At 47.3% G+C, this 26,524-nt stretch overlaps 1 protein-coding gene across 1 annotated transcript; it reads right to left on the bottom strand.

Moving 5' to 3' along the window:
* Positions 1–4,298: 4,298 nt before the first annotated feature.
* On the bottom strand, positions 4,299–26,300 carry LOC142246836 (uncharacterized). Its single transcript, XM_075319885.1, has 5 exons — positions 26,103–26,300; positions 18,800–19,145; positions 13,610–13,733; positions 13,235–13,308; positions 4,299–5,323 (listed from the first exon to the last, which is right to left on the bottom strand). Exons 1-5 carry the CDS (start codon positions 26,298–26,300, stop codon positions 4,782–4,784), a joined length of 1,284 nt encoding a protein of 427 aa, XP_075176000.1. The 3' UTR covers positions 4,299–4,781.
* Positions 26,301–26,524: the final 224 nt, after the last annotated feature.

The following is a 26,524-nucleotide window of genomic DNA, read 5'->3' as shown; positions in this document are numbered from 1 at the left end:
GACCGGGGTCCCCAGTTCGCGTCTCGCTTCTGGAGAGAGCTCTGTAAGCTCCTGCAGATAGAGCTGAACATCTCCTCCGCATACCATCCCGAGACCAATGGACTAGTGGAGAGGACTAATCAGACCTTGGTAACTTACCTCCGCCATTTTATATCCGCGCACCACGACAACTGGGCTAACCTCCTTCCTTGGGCCGAATTTGCCATTAACAATTCGGTCCATGAATCCTCTGGCCAGACTCCGTTCCTACTCAATAACGGACAACATCCCAGAATCCCGGTTCCGATGCCCATTACGTAACCCGATACTAGAGTGGAGGATTGGGCGACCAAGGCCCGGGAGATCTGGGATGACACCCAAGAGGCTCTTAAAAGGGCTAAAGACCGGATGGTGACAACGGCTGATGTTCGCCGCCGCCCTGCACCATCCTTCGCCCCTGGTGACCTAGTATGGCTGTCCTCTAAAAATGTTAACCTACGGGTACAGGCAGCCAAATTCGCCCCTAGGTATCTGGGTCTGTTTAAAGTACTACAGCAGGTAAACCCAGTGGCATATCGACTCCAGCTCCCTCCACGCTGGGCTATAGCCAACACCTTTCACGTGTCCCTCCTGAAACCCGTACGACTTAATAAATTCTCGGGGTCCCTGCCGGCTCAAACCGACTCCCCGTCCGACGACCCTGAGGTGGCAAAACTTGTGGAGACAAAAGTCATACAGGGCAAGAGGTACTACCTCGTGGAGTGGGCCGGCCGTGGTCCGGAGCATAGATCCTGGGAGTTGGAGGATCATATCCGCGCCCCGGGTTTGATAGCGGCCTTCGAGCACGGACAGGAGGGGGGGCCTAGACGGGGGGGTAATGTTACATCTCGTGGCTCTCCTGAGGCAAGGACTGAGGCAGTCTCCCATTCCTTGCCTGCCACGAGCATTCCTGCTCAGCAGCGCCGAAGGTCTGCCAGACTGCGCAGTGTGCAGGAGATACCTTCTCAGAGATGCAGCAGAAGGGTGACACCTAGTGGTTCTCCTGTTACAAGGAGTGAAGCGGTCTCCCATTCCTGGCCTGCCGCAGACTCTCCTGCTCAGCGGCCCCGAAGGTCTGCGAGGCTGCGCAATGTGCAGAGGTTTACTACTCAGGGAAGCAGTGAGATTCCCGTTATCTCTGCACATTGTGAGACCGAGGATCCCGCCTCTATTTCCCAGAGGCAGGAGGGTGAGCATGTGCAATGCGTGGTGCGTCCTGATTCGCTCACTGACGTCACACGGCTTGATGACAAGGCTGGTGACGTGGTGAATCCTGACTGGCCAGGCTGGGACGTCGTGGACCCTGATTGGGTCAAGTCCGTCATCTCCGCCTCGCGCCCGCCCTCGGGTGGAGCTGCACCTCCTTAAAAGCTCCCCCTGCCATCATGGCGGCGCGCGACCGTCCTTCTATGTTTGGATGTCTGGCAGCGTGCTGCCACGCCACTGCTCAGGCATTACTGTCTCTTGTGGGCTTGGCCCTTGCTGCTCCGGCAGTACCTCGTTTGCAGGCCGTGTTCCTGCCTTGCTGCTCCGGCAGTACCCCCGTCAACAGGCCGTGTTCCTGTCCCAGGTGAGCTCCTCAAGTCTCCTTTGGACTCACCTGGTTATTGAAAGCACACGTGCGTGGGCACCTCTGTGCTACCCTCGTGCCATATTCTCGTGACTTCCACTGGCACACGTGCGTGGGCACCTCTGTGCTTCCCCGTGCAACAGGTACACCGAGCTGTGAGATCTGTGCCATACAACCCTCACGGGTTAGGGCAGATCGGTGTACATAGATCGTCTGTGACATTCCAGACGATCGCTAGCAGCAACCCGCTCACTCTTCACCCACCATAGCAGCGTTCCCTTACACCGCACAGTGGACCATGACCGGCGGAAGCAGTCCATTTCCCATCTTGGCACGCTTCCCCGGGTCCCCCTCGTAACAGGGACCAACCTGCGGAAAAATCGCGGCAAAAACGCATGCGTTTTTCCCACAGTTTTGGTGCGTTTTTTTTACCACAGGTGCGGTAATACTCCCAGAAGTTTCTCAAGAAATTTTCTTGAGAAAAATCACTTTTCTAGTGTGCACATAGCCTTAGAGAACTTGTCACATTGCTTTACCCCTTCACAACCGTATTGTTATGACAGACGTCTACCACTAACAAGGGGATGAACAAATCAGGAGACATATTAAACCTGCAACTTACAGGTCCTTATTCAGACTATGAGAAACCCTAAATCTGACCCTGCTTTATCCCTACCCAACCGAGGAGGTTGGCACCCTAAGATTATGCAATGGCTCCCCGCTCAATGTCGGCTGACCCTGACACCATACACCGCAGAGTTTACAGGGCTGGGGGGTCCGCCTGTCAGTGCCAAATCAGGAGAGATGTTAAATCTGCTGTCCACAGGTCCTTATTCAGACTATGATAAGCCCTATATCCGACCCTGATTTATCCCCACCTGACCGCGAAGGTTAGCACCCTAGGATTAGGCAATGATGCCCTCAGTTAATGTCAACTGACTCTGAGTGTCCTTAATAATTATAAACAAAGTGTAAGACAAAACAACAATAACCATAGAGAGGGTGAGACGCCGGCTAAGAACATGTTCACACAGTCACTGAGAAAAGATCGAGGAAAAATAGAAGAAACTCAAAAGACCAATGGAACGCGGGGAAACCCCCCAAACCCTAAACGTAACAGAATGGGGAAAATACTGGGAAGAGAAACACAGAAGCAATGGAGGGAATTCAACAAGAGAATCCTTAACTGAAGAGCTGGGACTCCAACATCCCCCTACCTAGGAACATAGCCATCCCTGAGGAATGTGCAGGGTGACATTAAATAACCCTCCCAAGATGTGATAGGCCAAACAAAACAAGGAGGAGAAAACACCTGATAAAAAGGAAAGCAAGACAAAGGAAAGACAAGAGGACTATCAGCAATCAGAAAAAGACAAAACAGGCTGTAGTCCAACAGAGAGGGAAACCAACCACGCAACCAGAGGTTACCGGATCAAGATATGACACTTATAGCGTAAAATGACATCATGTTTGGAGCTAATGTATGGTGTGGTTTCAGGATGTGAGTCCTCACCAGACCCAACAAATGCTAGCTCTCCTCCTCTGAAACTCAGCCTCAAGTTTATGGGAAAAGTGTAGCTTTCTATGTGGAGGTCTCAGCAGGACCTTACATGACACAGACCATGTATCCATATAATTCTCATGTGTATAACATGTCTTCATCATCTCTCATTGGACAGAATTCGATGACGATCATAGAAGCTTACCCATCCTCTGATTGGTATACATCAATACTCTCCTCCCACCATAATGCCGCTCAGGCTTGTGTACGTTATATCCGGAGTTACCTGTACTATTATAAGTGGAAGCAGCCTTGTCCCTAATCCCAGCATGTGTCCATAATGATAGGAGACTGACTCACTGAGGAGCATGGACCTGTCCTACAGAAGGTCCCCCAATCACCCTTCTACTGGTATACCAAAAATACTCTGCGCCCCTCCTAATACTGCTCAGGCTTGTGTATGTTATATCCGGAGTTACCTGTACTATTATAAGTGGAAGCAGCCTTGTCCCTAATCCCAGCATGTGTCCATAATGATAGGAGACTGACTCACTGAGGAGCATGGACCTGTCCTACAGAAGGTCCCCCAATCACCTTTCTACTGGTATACCCCCAATACTCTGCTCCCCCTCCTAATACTGCTCAGTCTTGTGGATGTTATATCCGGAGTTACCTGTACTATTATAAGTGGAAGCAGCCTTGTCCCTAATCCCAGCATGTGTCCATAATGATAGGAGACTGACTCACTGAGGAGCATGGACCTGTCCTACAGAAGGTCCCCCAATCACCCTTCTACTGGTAACCAAAAAATACTATGCGCCCCTCCTAATACTGCTCAGTCTTGTGGATGTTATATCGGAGTTTCCTGTACTATTATAAGTGGAAGCAGCCTTGTGCCTAATCCCAGCATGTGTCCATAATGATAGGAGACTGACTCACTGAGGAGCATGGACCTGTCCTACAGAAGGTCCCCCAATCACCCTTCTACTGGTATACCCCAATACTCTGCTCCCCTCCTAATACTGCTCAGTCTGGTGGACATTATATCCAGAGCTCCATCCTCTGCGTGGTGTAATCCATAAATACAATAGTCTGTAGACTGAGGTCAGAATATCCCCGTGATGGGCCCACACCACACGGGAGAAATGCAGACCCACAACACAGAAAATAATAATGGCCTCCACATATTGCAGAAAATGTATACAGGAGGATTGTTTTTATTTGGATACCTACAATGAATCTAAAGTGGATACAAATACAATCAAATTACAGATCCGGGTATAATAAAGGTGTTTGTGTCTAAACCTTCAGTCCGTCACCATCTACATGAGCTGCCCCCACGTCACAGCCGCGGGGGGCTGCAAGCGTCTGGGAGAACGTCAGGCCAATAGTGTCCATAGGGCCCTCACCAATGGCCATCACAGCAGGCAGCATTAGTGGCAGGATGATCGGTCACCTCTCTACACCCCGGGGTTTTCATACAGTTTAATGTCTTTATATCTGGCTGTGTTCATACATTGCAGACTTTGAGGACATTGTTTTAATAAACTGCATTAAGAAACACTAGCATACATGTTTGCACCAAATCCTCCCTGTGCAGACGTAGCCTGTGGTGGATGATCGTCTGCTCCCTGGATGAAGTTTTGTATGCACAATATATATAAAGGACATCGCACCGACCGATAATCGCGCTCACCACTGTCCTCCCATCCCATGGCGTTTCCCGTTTTTCTTTCCTTTATCCTTTTCCCTCTGTTTCATTCTCTGCTCATGCTCATGCTGATCTCGTAATCTCTGTCTCTCGAATTCTCCCTGTAATCTCGCCATCCTTTCCTTGTGTTGTTGTCTTTGTTTCTCCATCTGTTCTTCCTGCTCTTGCTTCCATAGTCTGAAGGCCTGCTCCATCCGAACGTTCTCCACATCTTTCTGTCTGGCTAGATTTGTCTCAAGAAACTTAATTTCCCTTTTGTGAATATAATTCAGTACAAATATCTTCCGATCAATCATCTCCTGATCCGCGTCCCGGTCGTAGGTGGCTCGGAAATTAGCATCACTGATGACTTCGTAGAGAAACTGCATGACCGCCCCATGAGTTTCCCTTCTTTTCTTACTATTTTCCTCTGTGTAATTTTCGAGGCCAAAAAACTTATCGACGCCGATGTCCCTAAACATACTTTCCACTTCAGTGTAGTTCTCGTGATTCCGGTGAGTGAGGACAACGGTGGGAACGACCTCTGAAACAAAAGTGACATGAGAACTTCAGAACTGAGTACATTTACAGATGAGTAGATCGGTGGACATTCAATGGAGACGGAAATACTGGACTATGGACCGGCCTTCATTGTCTCGGCTAAGGCTGCTCCATACTCGAAAATGTAACCATCAGTGAAACCTCAACAAAGAAGACTCTTTCTAATTCATCCATCACCAAAGAAGATGTCACATCAAATGGGTATTTATTACAGTAAAATAAAGCACACAATACACAATACACGCAGAACATGCAGCACGATGATGCTTATTTCTTGTGATATCACAGTAAGAGGAGCACTTACCACCTTCATCACTTCCCAGAGACGGACAATGTTCTGTAGGACACTCTATATGGAGAGGTGAATGTAACTATATTAGACGTCCCATCATAATTTAGATTTCATACCCATCCTAGTGACGTTGAAGTGTATAAAATGCTTCACCATCACCATCTTCCCTGGTTTCCAGCGCTGATCCGATCCTCATATGCCCTGACGGACTATCCAGGGGTCTATGTGAGAGCCGGAAGTCTCAATGTAACTCAATTTGTGGTTCCATAGGCTTACACTATAGGAAGTATCTCCACCCCACACAACGGTCGCTGCGTGAGCAGGTACTGTAAATAAGGGGAGCTGTAAATTGGGGAACACAGGGATTGGTAAATATTTTATGCACTTCCACACCAGTACATAGGTAATTAGGATGAATTATGAAACCTCTATAACCTCGCCATACAGGCCGTCCTTCAGAGCATCGTCCGGTCACTGGGAAGTGATGAAGGTGGTAAATGTTCCCCTCACTGTGTTACATATATATACTATCATACTGTATATACTACACTTACTTTGGGTATTGGGCTTTTTATTTTATTGTAATGTGAGACACTATTAGTCTTTTTACTGTAGTGGGTTGTTATTGGATCAGGACGTACATCTCAAGGTTGGACTCATGGTCTTGGATGCTGTTCCATGGGAAAACAATGTCTATCAGCTGTGATGTTGGGAAACATTGGAACATTATGCTTCTTAATACATCCCTAAATTGCATTTGCCTTTTTTGCTGCTGCATCACACTGTTGACTCATGTGCAGTCTGTGATCTCTTAGTACATAAGCAAGGATGGTTGACCTTAGGGAGATCAACATCTAGCACCGCGGAGACACCATCACATGTTTCTCAACGCAGTGATTCTAGAACAAGGCCCCCTGGGAAAATATGCAAAACAGGACTGCCGCGGAGACACCATCACATGTTTCTCAACGCTGGCAGGAAAACTAGCCAGGTCTTTCACCGGGAAGGAACAACCACGGGAAGGGCAGTCTCCAGTCAAGGAGACCACCTATACCAAAACATGGTATCCATCCACAGGCGGAGACTGCCCTTCCCGTGGTTGTTCCTTCCCGGTGAAAGACCTGGCTAGTTTCCTGCCAGCGTTGAGAAACACGTGATGGTGTCTCCGCGGCAGTCTTGTTTTGCATGTGATCTCTTAGTATACTGTCATATACTGTCATGCAAATGGCTAAAGAAAATGATCCTGCAGACGCCTCCTGTGGGAATTGGCCCTTTTTTCTATCTTTTTGGCGTTAGCAAGGATCTTACCTGCCGCTACATATGCATGATGGATCTGTATATACACGGGGGGCACTTACTTGTTAGTTCTGTATATACACGGGGGGCACTTACTTGTTAGTTCTGTATATACACGGGGGGCACTTACTTGTTAGTTCTGTATATACACGGGGGGCACTTACTTGTTAGTTCTGTATATACACGGGGGGCACTTACTTGTTAGTTCAGTATATACACAGGGGCACTTACTTGTTAGTTCTGTATATACATGGGGGGCACTTACTTGTTAGTTCTGTATATACACGGGGGGCACTTACTTGTTAGTTCTGTATATACACAGGGGCACTTACTTGTTAGTTCTGTATATACACAGGGGGCACTTACTTGTTAGTTCTGTATATACACGGGGGGCACTTACTTGTTAGTTCTGTATATACACGGGGGGCACTTACTTGTTAGTTCTGTATATACACGGGGGGCACTTACTTGTTAGTTCTGTATATACACGGGGGGCACTTACTTGTTAGTTCTGTATATACACGGGGGGCACTTACTTGTTAGTTCTGTATATACACGGGGGGGCACTTACTTGTTAGTTCTGTATATACACGGAGGGCATTTACTTGTTAGTTCTGTATATACACGGGGGGCACTTACTTGTTAGTTCTGTATATACACAGGGGCACTTACTTGTTAGTTCTGTATATACACGGGGGGCACTTACTTGTTAGTTCTGTATATACACGGGGGGCACTTACTTGTTAGTTCTGTATATACACGGGGGGCACTTACTTGTTAGTTCTGTATATACACGGGGGACACTTACTTGTTAGTTCAGTATATACACGGGGGGCACTTACTTGTTAGTTCTGTATATACACGGGGGCCACTTACTTGTTAGTTCTGTATATACACGGGGGACACTTACTTGTTAGTTCAGTATATACACGGGGGGCACTTACTTGTTAGTTCTGTATATACACGGGGGGCACTTACTTGTTAGTTCTGTATATACACGGGGGCACTTACTTGTTAGTTCTGTATATACACGGGGGCACTTACTTGTTAGTTCTGTATATACACGGGGACACTTACTTGTTAGTTCTGTATATACACGGGGGGCACTTACTTGTTAGTTCTGTATATACACGGGGACACTTACTTGTTAGTTCAGTATATACACGGGGGACACTTACTTGTTAGTTCTGTATATACACGGGGGCACTTACTTGTTAGTTCAGTATATACACGGGGGACACTTACTTGTTAGTTCTGTATATACACGGGGGCACTTACTTGTTAGTTCTGTATATACACGGGGGACACTTACTTGTTAGTTCTGTATATACACGGGGGACACTTACTTGTTAGTTCAGTATATACACGGGGGACACTTACTTGTTAGTTCTGTATATACACGGGGACACTTACTTGTTAGTTCTGTATATACACGGGGGGCACTTACTTGTTAGTTCTGTATATACACGGGGACTCTTACTTGTTAGTTCTGTATATACACGGGGGCACTTACTTGTTAGTTCTGTATATACACGGGGGGCACTTACTTGTTAGTTCTGTATATACACGGGGGGCACTTACTTGTTAGTTCTGTATATACACGGGGGGCACTTACTTGTTAGTTCTGTATATACACGGGGGGCACTTACTTGTTAGTTCTGTATATACACGGGGTGCACTTACTTGTTAGTTCTGTATATACACGGGGGACACTTACTTGTTAGTTCTGTATATACACGGGGGGCACTTACTTGTTAGTTCTGTATATACACGGGGGGCACTTACTTGTTAGTTCTGTATATACACGGGGGGCACTTACTTGTTAGTTCTGTATATACACGGGGGGCACTTACTTGTTAGTTCTGTATATACACGGGGTGCACTTACTTGTTAGTTCTGTATATACACGGGGGACACTTACTTGTTAGTTCTGTATATACACAGGGGCACTTACTTGTTAGTTCTGTATATACACGGGGGGCACTTACTTGTTAGTTCAGTATATACACGGGGACACTTACTTGTTAGTTCTGTATATACACGGGGACACTTACTTGTTAGTTCTGTATATACACGGGGGGCACTTACTTGTTAGTTCTGTATATACACGGAGGGCATTTACTTGTTAGTTCTGTATATACACGGGGGGCACTTACTTGTTAGTTCTGTATATACACGGGGGGCACTTACTTGTTAGTTCTGTATATACACGGGGGCACTTACTTGTTAGTTCTGTATATACACGGGGGGCACTTACTTGTTAGTGCTGTATATACACGGGGGGCACTTACTTGTTAGTTCTGTATATACACGGGGGGCACTTACTTGTTAGTTCTGTATATACATGGGGTGCACTTACTTGTTAGTTCTGTATATACACGGGGGACACTTACTTGTTAGTTCTGTATATACACGGGGGCACTTACTTGTTAGTTCTGTATATACACGGGGGGCACTTACTTGTTAGTGCTGTATATACACGGGGGGCACTTACTTGTTAGTTCTGTATATACACGGGGGGCACTTACTTGTTAGTTCTGTATATACATGGGGGGCACTTACTTGTTAGTTCTGTATATACACGGGGGCACTTACTTGTTAGTTCTGTATATACACGGGGGGCACTTACTTGTTAGTTCTGTATATACACGGGGGGCACTTACTTGTTAGTTCTGTATATACACGGGGGGCACTTACTTGTTAGTTCTGTATATACACGGGGACTCTTACTTGTTAGTTCTGTATATACACGGGGGGCACTTACTTGTTAGTTCTGTATATACACGGGGGCACTTACTTGTTAGTTCTGTATATACACGGGGGGCACTTACTTGTTAGTTCTGTATATACACGGTGTGCACTTACTTGTTAGTTCTGTATATACACGGGGGGCACTTACTTGTTAGTTCTGTACATACACGGTGTGCACTTACTTGTTAGTTCTGTATATACACGGGGACACTTACTTGTTAGTTCTGTATATACACGGGGGGCACTTACTTGTTAGTTCTGTATATACACGGGGACACTTACTTGTTAGTTCTGTATATACACGGGGGGCACTTACTTGTTAGTTCTGTATATACACGAGGGGCACTTACTTGTTAGTTCTGTATATACACGAGGGGCACTTACTTGTTAGTTCTGTATATACATGGGGGGCACTTACTTGTTAGTTCTGTATATACACGGGGGACACTTACTTGTTAGTTCTGTATATACACGGGGGCACTTACTTGTTAGTTCTGTATATACACGGGGGGCACTTACTTGTTAGTTCTGTATATACACGGGGGCACTTACTTGTTAGTTCTGTATATACACGGGGGGGCACTTACTTGTTAGTTCTGTATATACACGGGGGGCACTTACTTGTTAGTTCTGTATATACACGGGGGGCACTTACTTGTTAGTTTTGTATATACACGGGGTGCACTTACTTGTTAGTTCTGTATATACACGGGGTGCACTTACTTGTTAGTTCTGTATATACACAGGGACACTTACTTGTTAGTTCTGTATATACACGGGGGGCACTTACTTGTTAGTTCTGTATATACACGGGGGGCATTTACTTGTTAGTTCTGTATATACACGGGGACTCTTACTTGTTAGTTCTGTATATACACGGGGACACTTACTTGTTAGTTCTGTATATACACGGGGGCACTTACTTGTTAGTTCTGTATATACACGGGGGCACTTACTTGTTAGTGCTGTATATACACGGGGGGCACTTACTTGTTAGTTCTGTATATACACGGGGGCACTTACTTGTTAGTTCTGTATATACACGGGGGCACTTACTTGTTAGTTCTGTATATACACGGGGGGCACTTACTTGTTAGTTCTGTATATACACGGGGTGCACTTACTTGTTAGTTCTGTATATACACGGGGGACACTTACTTGTTAGTTCTGTATATACACGGGGGGCACTTACTTGTTAGTTCTGTATATACACGGGGGGCACTTACTTGTTAGTTCTGTATATACACGGGGGACACTTACTTGTTAGTTCTGTATATACACGGGGGGCACTTACTTGTTAGTTCTGTATATACACGGGGGACACTTACTTGTTAGTTCTGTATATACACGGGGGGCACTTACTTGTTAGTTCTGTATATACACGGGGGGCACTTACTTGTTAGTTCTGTATATACACGGGGACACTTACTTGTTAGTTCTGTATATACACGGGGACACTTACTTGTTAGTTCTGTATATACACGGGGACACTTACTTGTTAGTTCTGTATATACACGGGGGACACTTACTTGTTAGTTCTGTATATACACGGGGACACTTACTTGTTAGTTCTGTATATACACGGGGACACTTACTTGTTAGTTCTGTATATACACGGGGACACTTACTTGTTAGTTCTGTATATACACGGGGGGCACTTACTTGTTAGTTCTGTATATACACGGGGACACTTACTTGTTAGTTCTGTATATACACGGGGGGCACTTACTTGTTAGTTCTGTATATACACGGGGGGCACTTACTTGTTAGTTCTGTATATACACGGGGGCACTTACTTGTTAGTTCTGTATATACACGGGGGGCACTTACTTGTTAGTTCTGTATATACACGGGGGCACTTACTTGTTAGTTCAGTATATACACGGGGGACACTTACTTGTTAGTTCAGTATATACACGGGGGCACTTACTTGTTAGTTCTGTATATACACGGGGTGCACTTACTTGTTAGTTCTGTATATACACGGGGGGCACTTGTTAGTTCTGTATATACACGGGGGACACTTACTTGTTAGTTCTGTATATACACGGGGGCACTTACTTGTTAGTTCTGTATATACACGGGGGGCACTTACTTGTTAGTTCTGTATATACACGGGGGCACTTACTTGTTAGTTCTGTATATACACGGGGGGGCACTTACTTGTTAGTTCTGTATATACACGGGGGGCACTTACTTGTTAGTTCTGTATATACACGGGGGGCACTTACTTGTTAGTTTTGTATATACACGGGGTGCACTTACTTGTTAGTTCTGTATATACACGGGGTGCACTTACTTGTTAGTTCTGTATATACACGGGGGGCACTTACTTGTTAGTTCTGTATATACACGGGGGGCACTTACTTGTTAGTTCTGTATATACACGGGGGGCACTTACTTGTTAGTTCTGTATATACACGGGGGGCACTTACTTGTTAGTTCTGTATATACACGGGGGCACTTACTTGTTAGTTCAGTATATACACGGGGGACACTTACTTGTTAGTTCTGTATATACACGGGGGCACTTACTTGTTAGTTCTGTATATACACGGGGGACACTTACTTGTTAGTTCTGTATATACACGGGGGCACTTACTTGTTAGTTCTGTATATACACGGGGGGCACTTACTTGTTAGTTCTGTATATACACGGGGGACACTTACTTGTTAGTTCTGTATATACACGGGGGACACTTACTTGTTAGTTCTGTATATACACGGGGGACACTTACTTGTTAGTTCTGTATATACACGGGGTGCACTTACTTGTTAGTTCTGTATATACACGGGGGGCACTTACTTGTTAGTTCTGTATATACACGGGGGACACTTACTTGTTAGTTCTGTATATACACGGGGGACACTTACTTGTTAGTGCTGTATATACACGGGGTGCACTTACTTGTTAGTTCTGTATATACACGGGGGGCACTTACTTGTTAGTTCTGTATATACACGGGGGCACTTACTTGTTAGTTCTGTATATACACGGGGGGGCACTTACTTGTTAGTTCTGTATATACACGGGGGGGCACTTACTTGTTAGTTCTGTATATACACGGGGTGCACTTACTTGTTAGTTTTGTATATACACGGGGTGCACTTACTTGTTAGTTCTGTATATACACGGGGTGCACTTACTTGTTAGTTCTGTATATACACGGGGGGCACTTACTTGTTAGTTCTGTATATACACGGGGGACACTTACTTGTTAGTGCTGTATATACACGGGGTGCACTTACTTGTTAGTTCTGTATATACATGGGGGGCACTTACTTGTTAGTTCTGTATATACACGGGGGGCACTTACTTGTTAGTTCTGTATATACACGGGGGACACTTACTTGTTAGTTCTGTATATACACGGGGGGCACTTACTTGTTAGTTCTGTATATACACGGGGGGCACTTACTTGTTAGTTCTGTATATACACGGGGGGCACTTACTTGTTAGTTCTGTATATACACGGGGGGCACTTACTTGTTAGTTCTGTATATACACGGGGGGCACTTACTTGTTAGTTCTGTATATACACGGGGGGCACTTACTTGTTAGTTCTCTGGCAATATTGAACATTTCTTTTAGTTCTTCCTTCAGTTCAGGAGTTGGGGAATTTATCACACTAAATAAGAAGGAAAAAAAAAATAAATCAATCCCCGTCTCCCGATGTTCTTACACACAGTGCAATTATACAGTTAGGGGTGTGACCACTGGGGCAAAGACTACGGGGCACGGGTATGGCACGTGAAGATGGGTCCTGGTCCCTCAGGGCGCCCATACGTCCCACTGCCACATACATTAACCGCATTACTTGGTGGCTCTGGAACAGATCTTGCTATTGGCACTTTATAAAGTGAAATATATAGCAGCTGCTGAATATACAGTATATAGTGATATTATGGGATTGATCAGGAAGCTCCTACCTGTACACAAATATAGGAACAATGAAATCCGTGGCTTTCACCAGAGGCTCGGCCTCCACAATCCGGTCCACCAGCTCAAATCCTTTACTCCACCGCACCGGCTTGTCCAGAGGCAGCAAATTGGCTGAAAAGGTACATTTAGGGGTCAAACAATTAATAACGACAGTGAATAATAAATCAGAAAGAACTGAAATCCTCATCATTCACACACATTCTCTCTCTTCAGTTACTTCTGATGTCTCCTGCCACTGAGGCCACCGCGCCAGCCACTGAGGCCACCGCGCCAGCCACTGAGGCCACCGCGCCAGCCACTGAGGCCACCGCGCCAGTCACTGAAACTACCGTGCCCACTGTGCCAGTCAGTGATGCCACTGCGCCAGTCACTGAAACTTCCGCACCAGTCACTGAAACTACCGTGCCCACTGTGCCAGTCAGTGAGGCCACCGCGCCAGCCACTGAGGCCACCGTGCCAGTCACTGAAACTTCCGCACCAGTCACTGAAACTACCGTGCCCACTGTGCCAGTCAGTGAGGCCACCGCGCCAGTCACTGAGGCCACCGCGCCAGTCACTGAAACTTCCGCACCAGTCACTGAAACTACCGTGCCCACTGTGCCAGTCAGTGAGGCCACCGTGCCAGTTACTGAGGTCACCGAGGCAGTCACTGAGGAAACTGTGGCAGTCACTGAGGCCACTGCACCAGTTAGTACGGGGAATTGGGGGACCCCTATTCTGGACAGTGGTGCAGGTTGCAGAGGTGGATGTAATACTTGTCACTACCTTACCAGGTTGCATGGGCGAGAGGGTAGTCAGGAAAGCCGGGGTCTGGTAACAGGAGGTCACGTATATTCATAAGGGGTAAACAGAGACATAGTCAGGACACAATCGGAGGGTCACAATACCAGAAGAGCACATGGTTGATAAAGGAAGCAAGCAAAGACGTGGTCAAGTAATGATCCAGGTCAAAGGCAGGAGAACACGACAGGAATAAGGAGCAGGCAGAGGGACGTCCAATAACAGTCCGATGACAGCATGTGACCGGAGCATGTGACCGGAGCTTTCCACGATGCCATTGTACTGTATTGCACTGTACTGGAGTGTGACGGATCTGGCAAAGCGTTGAAATGCCGGAGGTGTCAAACCGGCATAACCAAGCTGTCAGTTCAGTATCAAGGGCGGTGCTGCTGAGAATCTCCAAAGCCAAGATGCTCTGCACAGAGGAATAGACACTGCCAGATCTGTAGGTGCCACAGAGCATCTCCAAATCGGCGAGATGCTCTGCACAGAGAATCGTGACAGCACCTAAATTTATTATTAGTAGTGATCACATGGTTTTATAGAATACGTGTGCAATCCTGATATAAATACTTCATACTCTGCGGAAAGTCTTGGATAATTCTTGCACCAGACACAACCTCAGAGGCATCACTATTGAGGCAGCCATTGTTTCTTGCACCACAGTCACCAATGAACTGACGTAATATGATCACACCTGACAGAAGACAGCGACCTCGGACGGAAAGTCAGGTTTTATGTAACCAGAGTGGGGACAATTTAGAGGCTCATATTATAAGGTCCTAGATCTCTGGTGTAAAGGTGACACCTAAATGACCTTTTTTCTTTATAACAATTTGGGTTTTTGCTATTTCAGTTTCATATATCTAATAACTGATGGACTGAGTACTATTTCTGAATTGAAATGAGGTTTATTGTACTAACAGAAAATGTGCAATCTGCATTTAAACTAAATTTGACCGGTGCAAAAGTATGGGCACCTCAACATAAAAGTGCCATTAATATTTTGTAGCTCCTCCTTTTGCAAAAATAACAGCCTCTAGTGGCTTCCTGTAGCTGTTAATGAGTTCCTGGATCCTGGATGAAGGTAGATTTGACCATTCCTGTTTACAAAACAATTCCAGTTCAGGTAAGTTTGATGGTCGCCGAGCATGGACAGCCGCTTCACATCATCCCACAGATTTTCAATGATATTCAGGTCTGGGGACTGGGATGGCCATTCCAGAACATTGTAATTGTTCCTCTGCATGAATGCCTGAGTAGATTTGGAGCGGTGTTTTGGAGCATTGTCTTGCTGAAATATCCATCCCCTGCGTAACTTCAACTTCGTCACTGATTCTTGCACATTATTGTCAAGAATCTGTTGATACTGAGTTGAATCCATGCGACCCTCAACCTTAACAAGATTCCTGGTGCCGGCATTGGCCACACAGCCCCAAAGCATGATGGAACCTCCACCAAATTTTACTGTGGGTAGTAAGTGCTTTTCTTGGAACGCCGTGTTTTTTTGCCTCCATGCAGAACGCTTTTTTGTATGACCAAACAACTCAATCTTTGTTTCATCAGTCCACAGGACCTTCTTTCAAAATGTAACTGGCTTGTCCAAATGTGCTTTTGCATACCTCAGGCGACTCTGTTTGTGGCGTGCTGCAGAAACGGCTTCTTTCCCATCACTCTCCCATACAGCTTCTCCTTGTGCAACGTGCGCTGTATTGTTGACCGATGCACATTGACACCATCTGCAGCAAGATGAAGCTGCAGGTCTTTGGAGGTGGTCTGTGGATTGTCCTTGACTGTTCTCACCATTCTTCTTCTCTGCCTTTCTGATATTTTTCTTGGCCTGCCACTTCTGGGCTTAACAAGAACTGTACATGTGTTCTTCCATTTCCTTACCATGTTCCTCACAGTGGAAACTCACAGGTTAAATCTCTGAGACAACTTTTTGTACCTTCCCCTGAACAACTATACTGAATAATCTTTGTTTTCAGATCATTTGAGAGTTGTTTTGAGGAGCCCATGATGCCACTCTTCATAGGAGATTCAAATAGGAGAACAACTTGCAAGTGTCCACCTTAAATACCTTTTCTCATGATTGGATACACCTGCCTATGAAGTTCAAAGCTCAATGAGGTTACAAAACCAATTTAGTGCTTTATTAAGTCAGTAAAAAGTAGTTAGGAGGGTTCAAATCAAGAAATTGATAAGGGTGCCCATACTTTTGCACCGGTCAAATTTTGTTTAAATGCAGATTGCACATTTTCTGTTACTACAATAAACCTCATTTCAATCCAGAAATATTCCTCAGTCCATCAGTTATTAGATATATGACACTGAAATAGCAAAAACCCAAATTGTTATAAAGAAAAAAGGTTAACATTAATAGGGGCGCCCAAACTTTTTCATATGACTGTATAGCTTAAAATATTCCATTTCTCCAGTAAGGCACCCGGGCCCTTCTCATACAACGCCATCCGAGATGACGGCAGAACTTTCTTTCCTCTAACCGTCATCATTGTTGACATTTATATCTGTATCTTCTGGAATAAATGACAGACCGAATTACACACATGAACAGAGTTACGACAAGGTGACGTCTACCATGATTCCTTCAGGACAGACGAATATACCGGATTTTGTCAAATGCCATCTGACCACAAAAATGGTTGAATGTCCAGGTATGTTATTGACGCACTCACGTGGTCTCTGGGATTACTCGTCACCGGGCCGGTGTCGGTTTGGGATGTCACAGTGGACAGGCCTGGTTCCGTGACCTTGGCGGTGTCAATTAAGATGGGGATGGGGATGATGGGAGTTGTTACTCATGACGCCACCTGTGGTGTGCAGCCAGTTCTCAGCCGCCGCTGCGGGACGTCTCTCTTGTGGGGCAGATGGTGACGCAGCCTGGTTGTTACAGCTCTCCACAGGTAGAGCTCAGGCCTCAGGGAGGATGGTGAGAGTGGTAGTCGCCAATGGTGCAGGGGCGCGATGATGGGAGCACCGGCAATGATGGGACAACACAGAGGGTGCAGTTCAAGTTCTTTGGAGAACCGAGCTATGCTGTGATGGGTTCCAGCCGATCTCAGATACTTCAGAGGTTGTGGCTGGTGTTTCCTTCTGTGTCCTTTCCAGTGGTCTTCCCTGCATCCCAGCTCCAGGGTCGTGGAACAGGTCATGGGTGCCTGCTGCACTCCCCACAAACCCTGGGATCCCCCTTCTTCCTAAGAACCCAGGTCGAGCCTCCAGCTCCTGACCACGGGCCCCTTTCTATTCTGTGTCTTTTTCCTGACGTCTGTTCCTGAGTCTGACCTGGCACTTGCTGTGCCTGGAGCTAACTGAATCTGTTTGAGATGGCTCCTTACTCCCCTGGTTGTGCGCCGCCTCCCGGGTTACTGAACTAGTGAGCAAGAGATCCCATACCTCATGATGGCTATCCCTGCCACCTAACCTGGCCCAGTCCCAGTGACAGAGCTCCCATTTTATGTGTTGGATGTGTTGTGGTGGTGTTTACCAACAATGACCTCATGCGTATCCGAGATGAATACTGCACCATGGGTGAGGTGCAGTACCCTGTGGCGCCTGAAGATGCAGGGGCGCCACATTATCAATTTGGTTAAGAATTACAAGGACTCTGAGATTAATGTTTATCACTATGAACGGAGATACAGGAGCCCGAGGGTCACAGCAGATCAATAACAATATGTGATATCCATGGGATTCCCCAATCACTGCAGAAAGAAGATAGTAATGGGGGGTTGGAAATACTCGATCCTGTACTGCTCTTCCGATCATGGTGGGACCCGGTGGTCGCCCAGGTTTTATCACCAAAAAAGGACCTCAGTGATGAGGTGTGGAACTATGGTTGTTACTAAACATCTCATTCTTGGTGAATGTGTGAAATACAGAAATAATAAGACTGCAATTTCTATACATCTAATGGGTGACACCATGCATGTCTGCCTACCGGATACCCCAGTCTGATACTGGGGACAGTGCCAGTAAGAGACCGCCATGATAAGGAGTAACTCAAGCCAACTATATTTGTATACACGTCAATCTCATCTCTTTTATGTGACTTAGGCTAAAAGATATATCTATACTAATGTCCATACTGTCTGGTCTCCATCATGTGTTGATCATTTTGCTGGAAAAATGTGACAAATTGGCAAAAAGCAGTCATGCATACCTTGAGGATATAAGTGTGCTCTGACTTTAGGGATCGGTGACCATTGATGGCTATGTCCTACACTCCTCTATACAGTCACACGCTTGACTCGTATAGTAAGACCTCAGAAATCCTGATTCGAGTCACAAGACGTAATTACAGTGATAATTTCCTGGAGACCCTCAGTAAGACGCCCGGTCTTCCCTCTTTCCTCCTGTTTCGTTCTCACACTTACCTAGTTGGGCGAAGATCTCCCCAGTCTCATATGTGTTCATTTTGGCGCAGCCCCTGTTGTCCACCAGGACGATGGTCTTGGTGAGCTGGTAAGTCAACCTCTCCGTCGTGTGACCCTCATCTGCATTTGCTGCATTCGCATGATTTGTGTAGTCACTGTTGGACCACACACACATTGCGGTATTGATAAATGATGACTTCCCATGGCCGAGGTATCCGAACAGCTGCAGGAGGATCCTGTGAAATCCCTGGTTGCCCCTTTTACATTTGTCAAAGTTGAAGTCTCTAATCTTCCTCCTCAGGTCTTCTTCCTCCATGGCTGACGAGAAGTCTGAACCTTCAACGCTCTGCACGCAGAACAAACCACCAAGATGTTTGGCCAAAGTCTTGTTTTACAGCCTCTTATATGTGAATGTTTCTTCACACGTTATCTAGAGTTAGTTTCGTTCCTGATTTCTTTTCTCGTAAGATTGGACTTCCGGGTGGATTTCATACAGGGGTCAATGTTTACCTTCTCACCTGAATATATTTCTACTTCCTTATAGCGTCCTGTAAGATAGTGGCGAGAAAATAATAGTCTAAGCAATATTCTTTTATAAGGAGGCTTTATTACATTACTTTGTGATTGTGGATTTCCTGACCCGTAACCAGTCCATAGGCAGGATCTGAATTGGTTTCTATGGCGCCAGCACAACAACACCAGCAAAGAAATGGTTGAAAACCGTATGAAGGTGCACATGTTCGGGAACAGTCCTTCTATAGTCGCTACAGACGGCCTACGTAGGACTGCCTCAGATTGCGAATCAGAGTATGTTTTCTAAAGCTCATCTGAGATTGTATAAAATCACCTCCAATAGAGCTGTCGTCATGAAGGCCTTCCACCCTGACGATCACACTGCAGAGTTCAGAGACCTGAATCTAGGCTCAGACAATCCACCAGGACAGAGAAGTCCGGGCTTCAGATGGAACTTGTAGAAGGCCTCCTTCCACTTTCAGGTTAGTTGTGCAGAAAAAACATTTACTAAAGCGGGCTTTGCACACTACGACATAGCTAGCCGATGCTGCGATGCCGAGCGCGATAGTCCCCGCCCCCATCGCAGCTGCGATATCTTTGTGATTACTGCTGTAGCGAATATTATCACTACGGCAGCTTCACATGCACTCACCTGTCCTGGGACGTCGCTCTGGCCGGCGAACCGCCTCCTTCCTAAGGGGGCAGGTCGTGCGGCGTCACTGTGACGTCACACGGCAGACGGCCAATAGGAGCAGAGGGGCGGAGATGAGTGGGATGTAAACATCCCGCCCACCTCCTTCCTTCCGCATAGCTGACGGGAGCCGCGGTGACGCAGGTAGGAGATGTTCCTCGCTCCTGCGGCTTCACACACAGCGATGTGTGCTGCCGCAGGAGCGAGGAACAACATCGGACCGTCGCGTCAGCGTAATTATGGAATTCGCCGATGCTACACCGATGACACGATTACGACGCTTATGCGATTGTTAATCGTATCATCTAGGATTTACACATTACGATATCGAGAGCGACGCAGGAAGTGTGTCACTTTCGACATGACCCCACCGACATCGCACCTGCGATGTCGTAGTGTGCAAAGCCCGCCTAAGTGTGGGGATCTGTCAGTGGTGAAGTCTATATGATCCACTCAGATTTGTCGCACCCCTGACTATACAAGGCAAGCTTCTGCTGAGACCACTGGGACACACCACTGCCCACTGACAAATGCACCGCCCCGCGGCCTCGGCTGCGTCTGCCGAGCCGCTCGGGTCCGGGCTCGTGTGTGTCGGTGGCTCGAGCGTTTCCGGACCCGGGGGTCACGTCGCTCTGGAAGGGTGTAGTGGTGGTGCACGCAGGGGTTGTGGGGTGGTTGTGTTGTAAAGTTTGTGACGCCACCCACGGGTTGAGGTGATGGTGGGCACCACTGCTGCGGTAAAGGTGCAGGGAATCCTGGGAGCGGTGTAGGGGCGCAGCTAGGTGTTGACCCCTCCGTGGGTTGGGGATGTTGGTCCCGGGGCCCGGTAGTGAGGGCCGGGATGCAAGGGCAGTATTGCGGTGCAGCGCGGTGCGGTGCCTGATGGCACTGGTGTACTCACGATTAAACCACACAGAGTCACTGGTAAACCAAACGGGGTGACGAACGGGGCCCGCAGCCGTCTGCAGTTTCTCCAGATAGGTTGGTAATGTCCGCCTTTCTCCTGCACCTGTATGTGATCTTGGCTACCGTGCCTGGGCATTGGTAGCCCGCTCCCCGGCGTGTATGTGTCGTAGGAGCCCATTTGCCTGCAGACGCTGGCCCTTGGATCTCTGGCCTCTGGCAGTGGCTAGTATCCGGACGGGTTGGGCTGTTGCCTTCAATCAGGACTTAGGTGGGAATGAACCCCTGAGGTCCAGACCGCAATCAGTTGATTTGACTATGGTGGTGGCGTATAGCCTAGTTCGGGGTCTGAGTACCCTGCCTAGTGCTCCGGTATCCAGTTAGCTCCCCAGTTCGGTTCCAGCGGGCCACTACCCTGTCCCGGTCCCTTACGCTTCCGCTGGTCGTATTCCCGGTCTCCTGCAGGCGGCCACTATCGTCTGCCTGCCTGACTGATCTGGGGTCCTAGGACCCACACAGAACTGAGTTCCTCTCTCTCCACTCTCCTAACTTCACTGTTTGTGTTTTTCCTGCCTCAGGCCAGCAGACTCCTCGGAGGGCATGTCTTTCCGCCTGACTCCGCCCACCTGGTGTGCCTGTCTGACTCTGAGGGAGGCAATCAGGTCTTTTGGTTGACTACTGGTACCTTACTGGGGTGGGGGTGTATGTGGTGAGTGTAATGACCTGTGACCCCTGGGGTGTCCAGGGCGTCACATTCCCCCTTGGTTTAATGCAGACCGTCCGTGGGCTGCCCGTCCATCACCGGTTTTTATTTTCTGTTAAGATTTAAATAGATTAAAACATTCAAAAGCATTTTTCATTTCTTCCCTTATGGGAGGCACATTACTTGAACTGTTGCAAATGGGAACATTTTTATAAAACATACGGGAACGGGCCCACCCAAGCAACCTAGACCTTGATGCTGCCCCTAAGAAATGGGCAGCACCCCTTTTCCCCAGTCCGGAAACAGGAACCTGGCCAGGCTACCCAAGCGGGAACGGGTACCGTGCTTCGTACCCGGCAGTCATTCAGAGGCCCCACGTCCAAGGGGACCCCTGACCCGGAGGATGGTCACCGGTTCTGATGGTGACTGGACCCCAGCCTGCTCTGCTGTTGGTCCCTACTCCAACCAGCCTCTCCGGAGACTGGCAGTTGCGGGAAGGGCAGTTGGGCAATATTTACAAGCCCAATAGTTATTAGTTATTGGGTGGCTTGCTAGTTCTCATAAATTATATACAATTTAGATAATGTAAAGTAGAATTTATAGCAAACCAGAATATGACTACTTTATATAAAATTAATTTTTATTTATCAAAATCACTTACAACACATACATTAAAAAGATCATTGAGAAAGGGAGGAGGTAAATGCCCTTATCTAACCCTTCCTCAAAGACGGGGGTCGGCGTCCTAAGATAAAGACGCCCCCGTTCCTCGACGACTTACCCCTACTCTGTCCCTCCCTCAAGGGTGATATCCCCTAACAGATAGAAACAACCCCAACACTGGTAACACCAAAGTGAGGAAGAGGTGCTCAGTCCGCAGTAGCTAATTTGTCTATGTCACTACTTGGGTGGAATGAGGGTAGGGTCTTGGGGTACAGTCATATAATAAGAGTCCATGTGCTCAATATAGAAGATAGTGGTAAGAGTCACATAGATGAGGACCATGATATGCTATTGTCCATTAAAGACACAGTTCACATGTAATTTGTACAACAATGCCCATTACGGACATGAATCATATTAGGTATACGGAAGTTCAAGAAATGCCCAACGCGTTTCGCCCTTGTCAATGTTGGGGGCTCATCAGGGGCTTTCCAACAAATTCTTGAACGAGGTGTCCACTTTTGAACAATTCTAAGATAAACATAACAAATCCATGTTAGAAAAAAAGCCCAATGATCAAAACCCCGCAAAACTCATAGGGACTGACCAACAATACTAACCAGTATTGGTACAGGTTGCTCACTTCAGGCAGGATTAAGAAAACCATGAACTGTCTACCCGGCTGGTCAATCATCAAGGTAGTCAGGATAACTTATGCACCTATGTGAATAGACACATCATCAATTGTGGCCAAGCCCATGTTGTATAGAGTACCGCAGGTATGCGTATTACAGACAGTACCTTATCTTATCGTAGGTGTCTGTCTCCCACTGTTTTGAGCCTTTATGCATTCACAATCGTGCCCTGATAAAAGGATAAGATAGGGTTTTGTACATTACTTACACTTACTATAGCCCCCCTAGATTGAAGACCTCCATATAGATACCTGGAGTAATCCATCCACCATAGAATGTACATAGTGTACTCAGGATAAGAACTATGGCAGACGGCTGAATGCCTTTGGTCCGCAAAAATTGTCAGTTCCACTGCATAAGAAAAAATACAATCATATAGGAAACTCTGATTACTCTTAGAGCAGAAATCTGCTCAACGTATCACGATATTGGTAAACATATAACAGTACCTGCAGTATATCAATCAGAATAATTGTCCTCCACTATTCACCAGTGTAGCCGACAACAGGCTGATACCATCACCCATGTCATGATGATTACCCGGAAAAATCACTATATTGGAGAGGGGAGGTATTACAACAATAAATACCACTGTGCATTCCCCCTCATTCCTGTATACGTCAAGATAAACAACATACCTATTGGCTATCTCTCCATGTGGTCAGGAGTCACCATAATAGATGAAGGCCAATCTATGAATGAGTGTAAATATGTCAGCCTCCATTCAGTATATGTGGCTTACATTACAGGTCAGGGAGTGCCGGGTTCCTACCTTATAGAGGGTCCATCCGGGGAGGATCAATGTGGCGTCCGGTGATCGCTACATGGGTGAGGCTAATGCCTGGTATTTAAACATATTCGGCGCCATCGGGCCGGAAACCGGAAGTGACGTCGCGCAACTTGTCAAAGCTTCCCAGGGTGTGTGAAAGTAATTTCATCACATCCGATCACATGATCGGGAGGCGTGCATCTGAGATTCATTACCCCAGATCCAGCAAACATTGGTTCCTAGATATAGGAAGTAACCCAGCGTATGTACACATGCGCAGTCATGTGTTGACAAATTGCACTGACAGGATACCACAGCGCCGTTATATGATATAGTAGGACATGTATAGACTGACCACTCAAGGAACAGGCGTGAACAATGGATTGTTGCCGTAACCAGCATTACCAATGGGAAGATAAAGAGGGCCTATTTCATTTTAAGAGAAATTTCTCAAAAATGGTGTGAGACAAGTCTAGTGCAAACAACAGTGGCCCTATACATAACGCGGATTAGAAGAACATTGGACACAGTTATTGTCACCCTATAACGGGTGAATATTATAGTATAGAAAAGATCTGTTATGTTTCGGGGGCACATAACGGACCTGTGTATGTAATCGATTGATATGATGTATCTGTTGCCAGTAAATTCATTACCGCAACTAATGACCCCTCTTAAATTTTTGTGGGTCAAAAATTTGTTTTATCAGGAAGGTCTACTACAGACACAGTGTTCCCAAAAATGATGTCTGGATGAAAATTTACTGCTGGATGAAGGGCGTAAAGCTTATTGTTTCATTAAGGCCATCAGGATGTACAGAGTCCATCCAGAAAATCCATCTTGCCTCTCTTTGCAGCAAAAGAATGTCCCAATCACCTTTCCTTTCAGGTTCCAGTACCGTTTCTATGGATTTAAACCAGGCATTTTCCAATTTCCCTGCATGATGCTGATTAATATGCCGTGCTATTGGTGTGTCTCTTTGATTACGAACATCACCAACATGTTCACCAATGCGTACTCGGAATTGTCTCTTGGTTTTGCCAATATAATTTTTTGGACATCCACAGGTAAAAAGATAGATAACACCTTGGGTCCGACAATTGGCAAAATTTCTGTTAGAATATGTTCTTCCAGTTTTCGCACTTTGAAATGTGTTGGATGGACAGATAAACTTGCAGAACTTGCAGGCCCCACAGCGGAAGGTGCCATTACTACGGGCCCTAAGCCATGCGCTGCCAGGCGTCTCTGGTGACACATAATGGCTTTTGACCACGCTGTCCCTCAGGTTGCGGCCTTTGCAAAAGGTAACCGATGGGTAGGGAAGAATATTATCCTTCAGGTCTGGGTCCTGTTTTAAGATACCCCAGTACTTCCTGAGGATTTTCATTATTTGATTGTTTTGATCGTCAAATGTCCCTACTAATCTAGTTATCCCTTTTGTTTCCTTTGATGTTTTATTATTGATGCTGCCCCTAAGAAATGGGCAGCACCCCTTTTCCCCAGTCCGGAAACAGGAACCTGGCCAGGCTACCCAAGCGGGAACGGGTACCGTGCTTCGTACCCGGCAGTCATTCAGAGGCCCCACGTCCAAGGGGACCCCTGACCCGGAGGATGGTCACCGGTTCTGATGGTGACTGGACCCCAGCCTGCTCTGCTGTTGGTCCCTACTCCAACCAGCCTCTCCGGAGACTGGCAGTTGCGGGAAGGGCAGTTGGGCAATATTTACAAGCCCAATAGTTATTAGTTATTGGGTGGCTTGCTAGTTCTCAGCCTTGTCTTTAGGGAAAAGGGGACAACATCAGTCCCAAACAGGATGGGTACTTCAGCAGCCAACGGGCTACCACAAAACAAACTGTTGGGCCCAACGGGGGACTTTTCTTTTTGCAACGGTGGCCCGCTGCCTAAATCTTCATAGTGGGAGGGTGGCGGGGAGGTTCAGACGTGCAGCTGAGCGCCTATGTACGCCCTCCTTACACTCGAGGCCCGCACGGGCATCCCAAACTCGCGGGTCTCACTGCGAGTGAGTTTCATCTCCATCAGAACCGGAGCCAACACCTCCTCAGCGGCAGGCGGGTCACCGTCAGCTGTCGCACTGGGGGTCGCCCCGGCACCTCCGGGTCGGTCGCTTCCTCATCTTCCACTGGTGCTGCCATGCCCTTCTCCGGGCCAATGGTCCCAGGGGCACCTGGATCCTCTCGGGCCAGGACCGCGGCCTCCGCTGCCGGTGAAGACGTCAGCGGGCCGGGCGGGGGAGCAGTGGCGGCTGGCGTGGGCACCGGAGGAGACCGTATAGGGGCTGGGGGTAGACCGGGTCCCTCAGCTGCAGCAGCCGGTCCCTCAGGGACATAGGGGCGTGGGTCACCTACCCGCTCCGCAAGAATGGCCTCCACTTCGTACAACCGCGTGACCGTAACCAGCTTCTCCACCTCGGCCATCCATTGATCCATCAGGCGGCGCATTTCAGCTTGGCTGCGGCGACACAGCCGCTTCGTCTGGACCTCCAGCCACGCTGATGTTCCGGGCGCAGGTTCTGGGGCTTCGGGCTGCTCGGACGGGGTAGACATGGCGCTGCACCTTCGGGGTCCAGGAACAAGACGGGTGCAGAGTCCTGGCGTCCCTGCTTCTTATCCCCAGGATCACATGAAGCCAGCTCCTCGCCCGCCCCCCTTGGTTTTTCTACAGCACTTCTCTCTTTGGGGGCGGGGCTTCACTTTTTCGCCTTCACTGCTCGGGGAAGACGACTCGAGCGGGAAACTTTCGCGCCCAAGATGGTGGATCTTCAGATTTT

The sequence above is a fragment of the Anomaloglossus baeobatrachus genome, chromosome 7 (assembly GCF_048569485.1).
Source record: "Anomaloglossus baeobatrachus isolate aAnoBae1 chromosome 7, aAnoBae1.hap1, whole genome shotgun sequence".
In the NCBI taxonomy this organism is placed as follows: domain Eukaryota; kingdom Metazoa; phylum Chordata; class Amphibia; order Anura; family Aromobatidae; genus Anomaloglossus; species Anomaloglossus baeobatrachus.
This window is presented reverse-complemented; position numbering and strand designations above follow the sequence as displayed.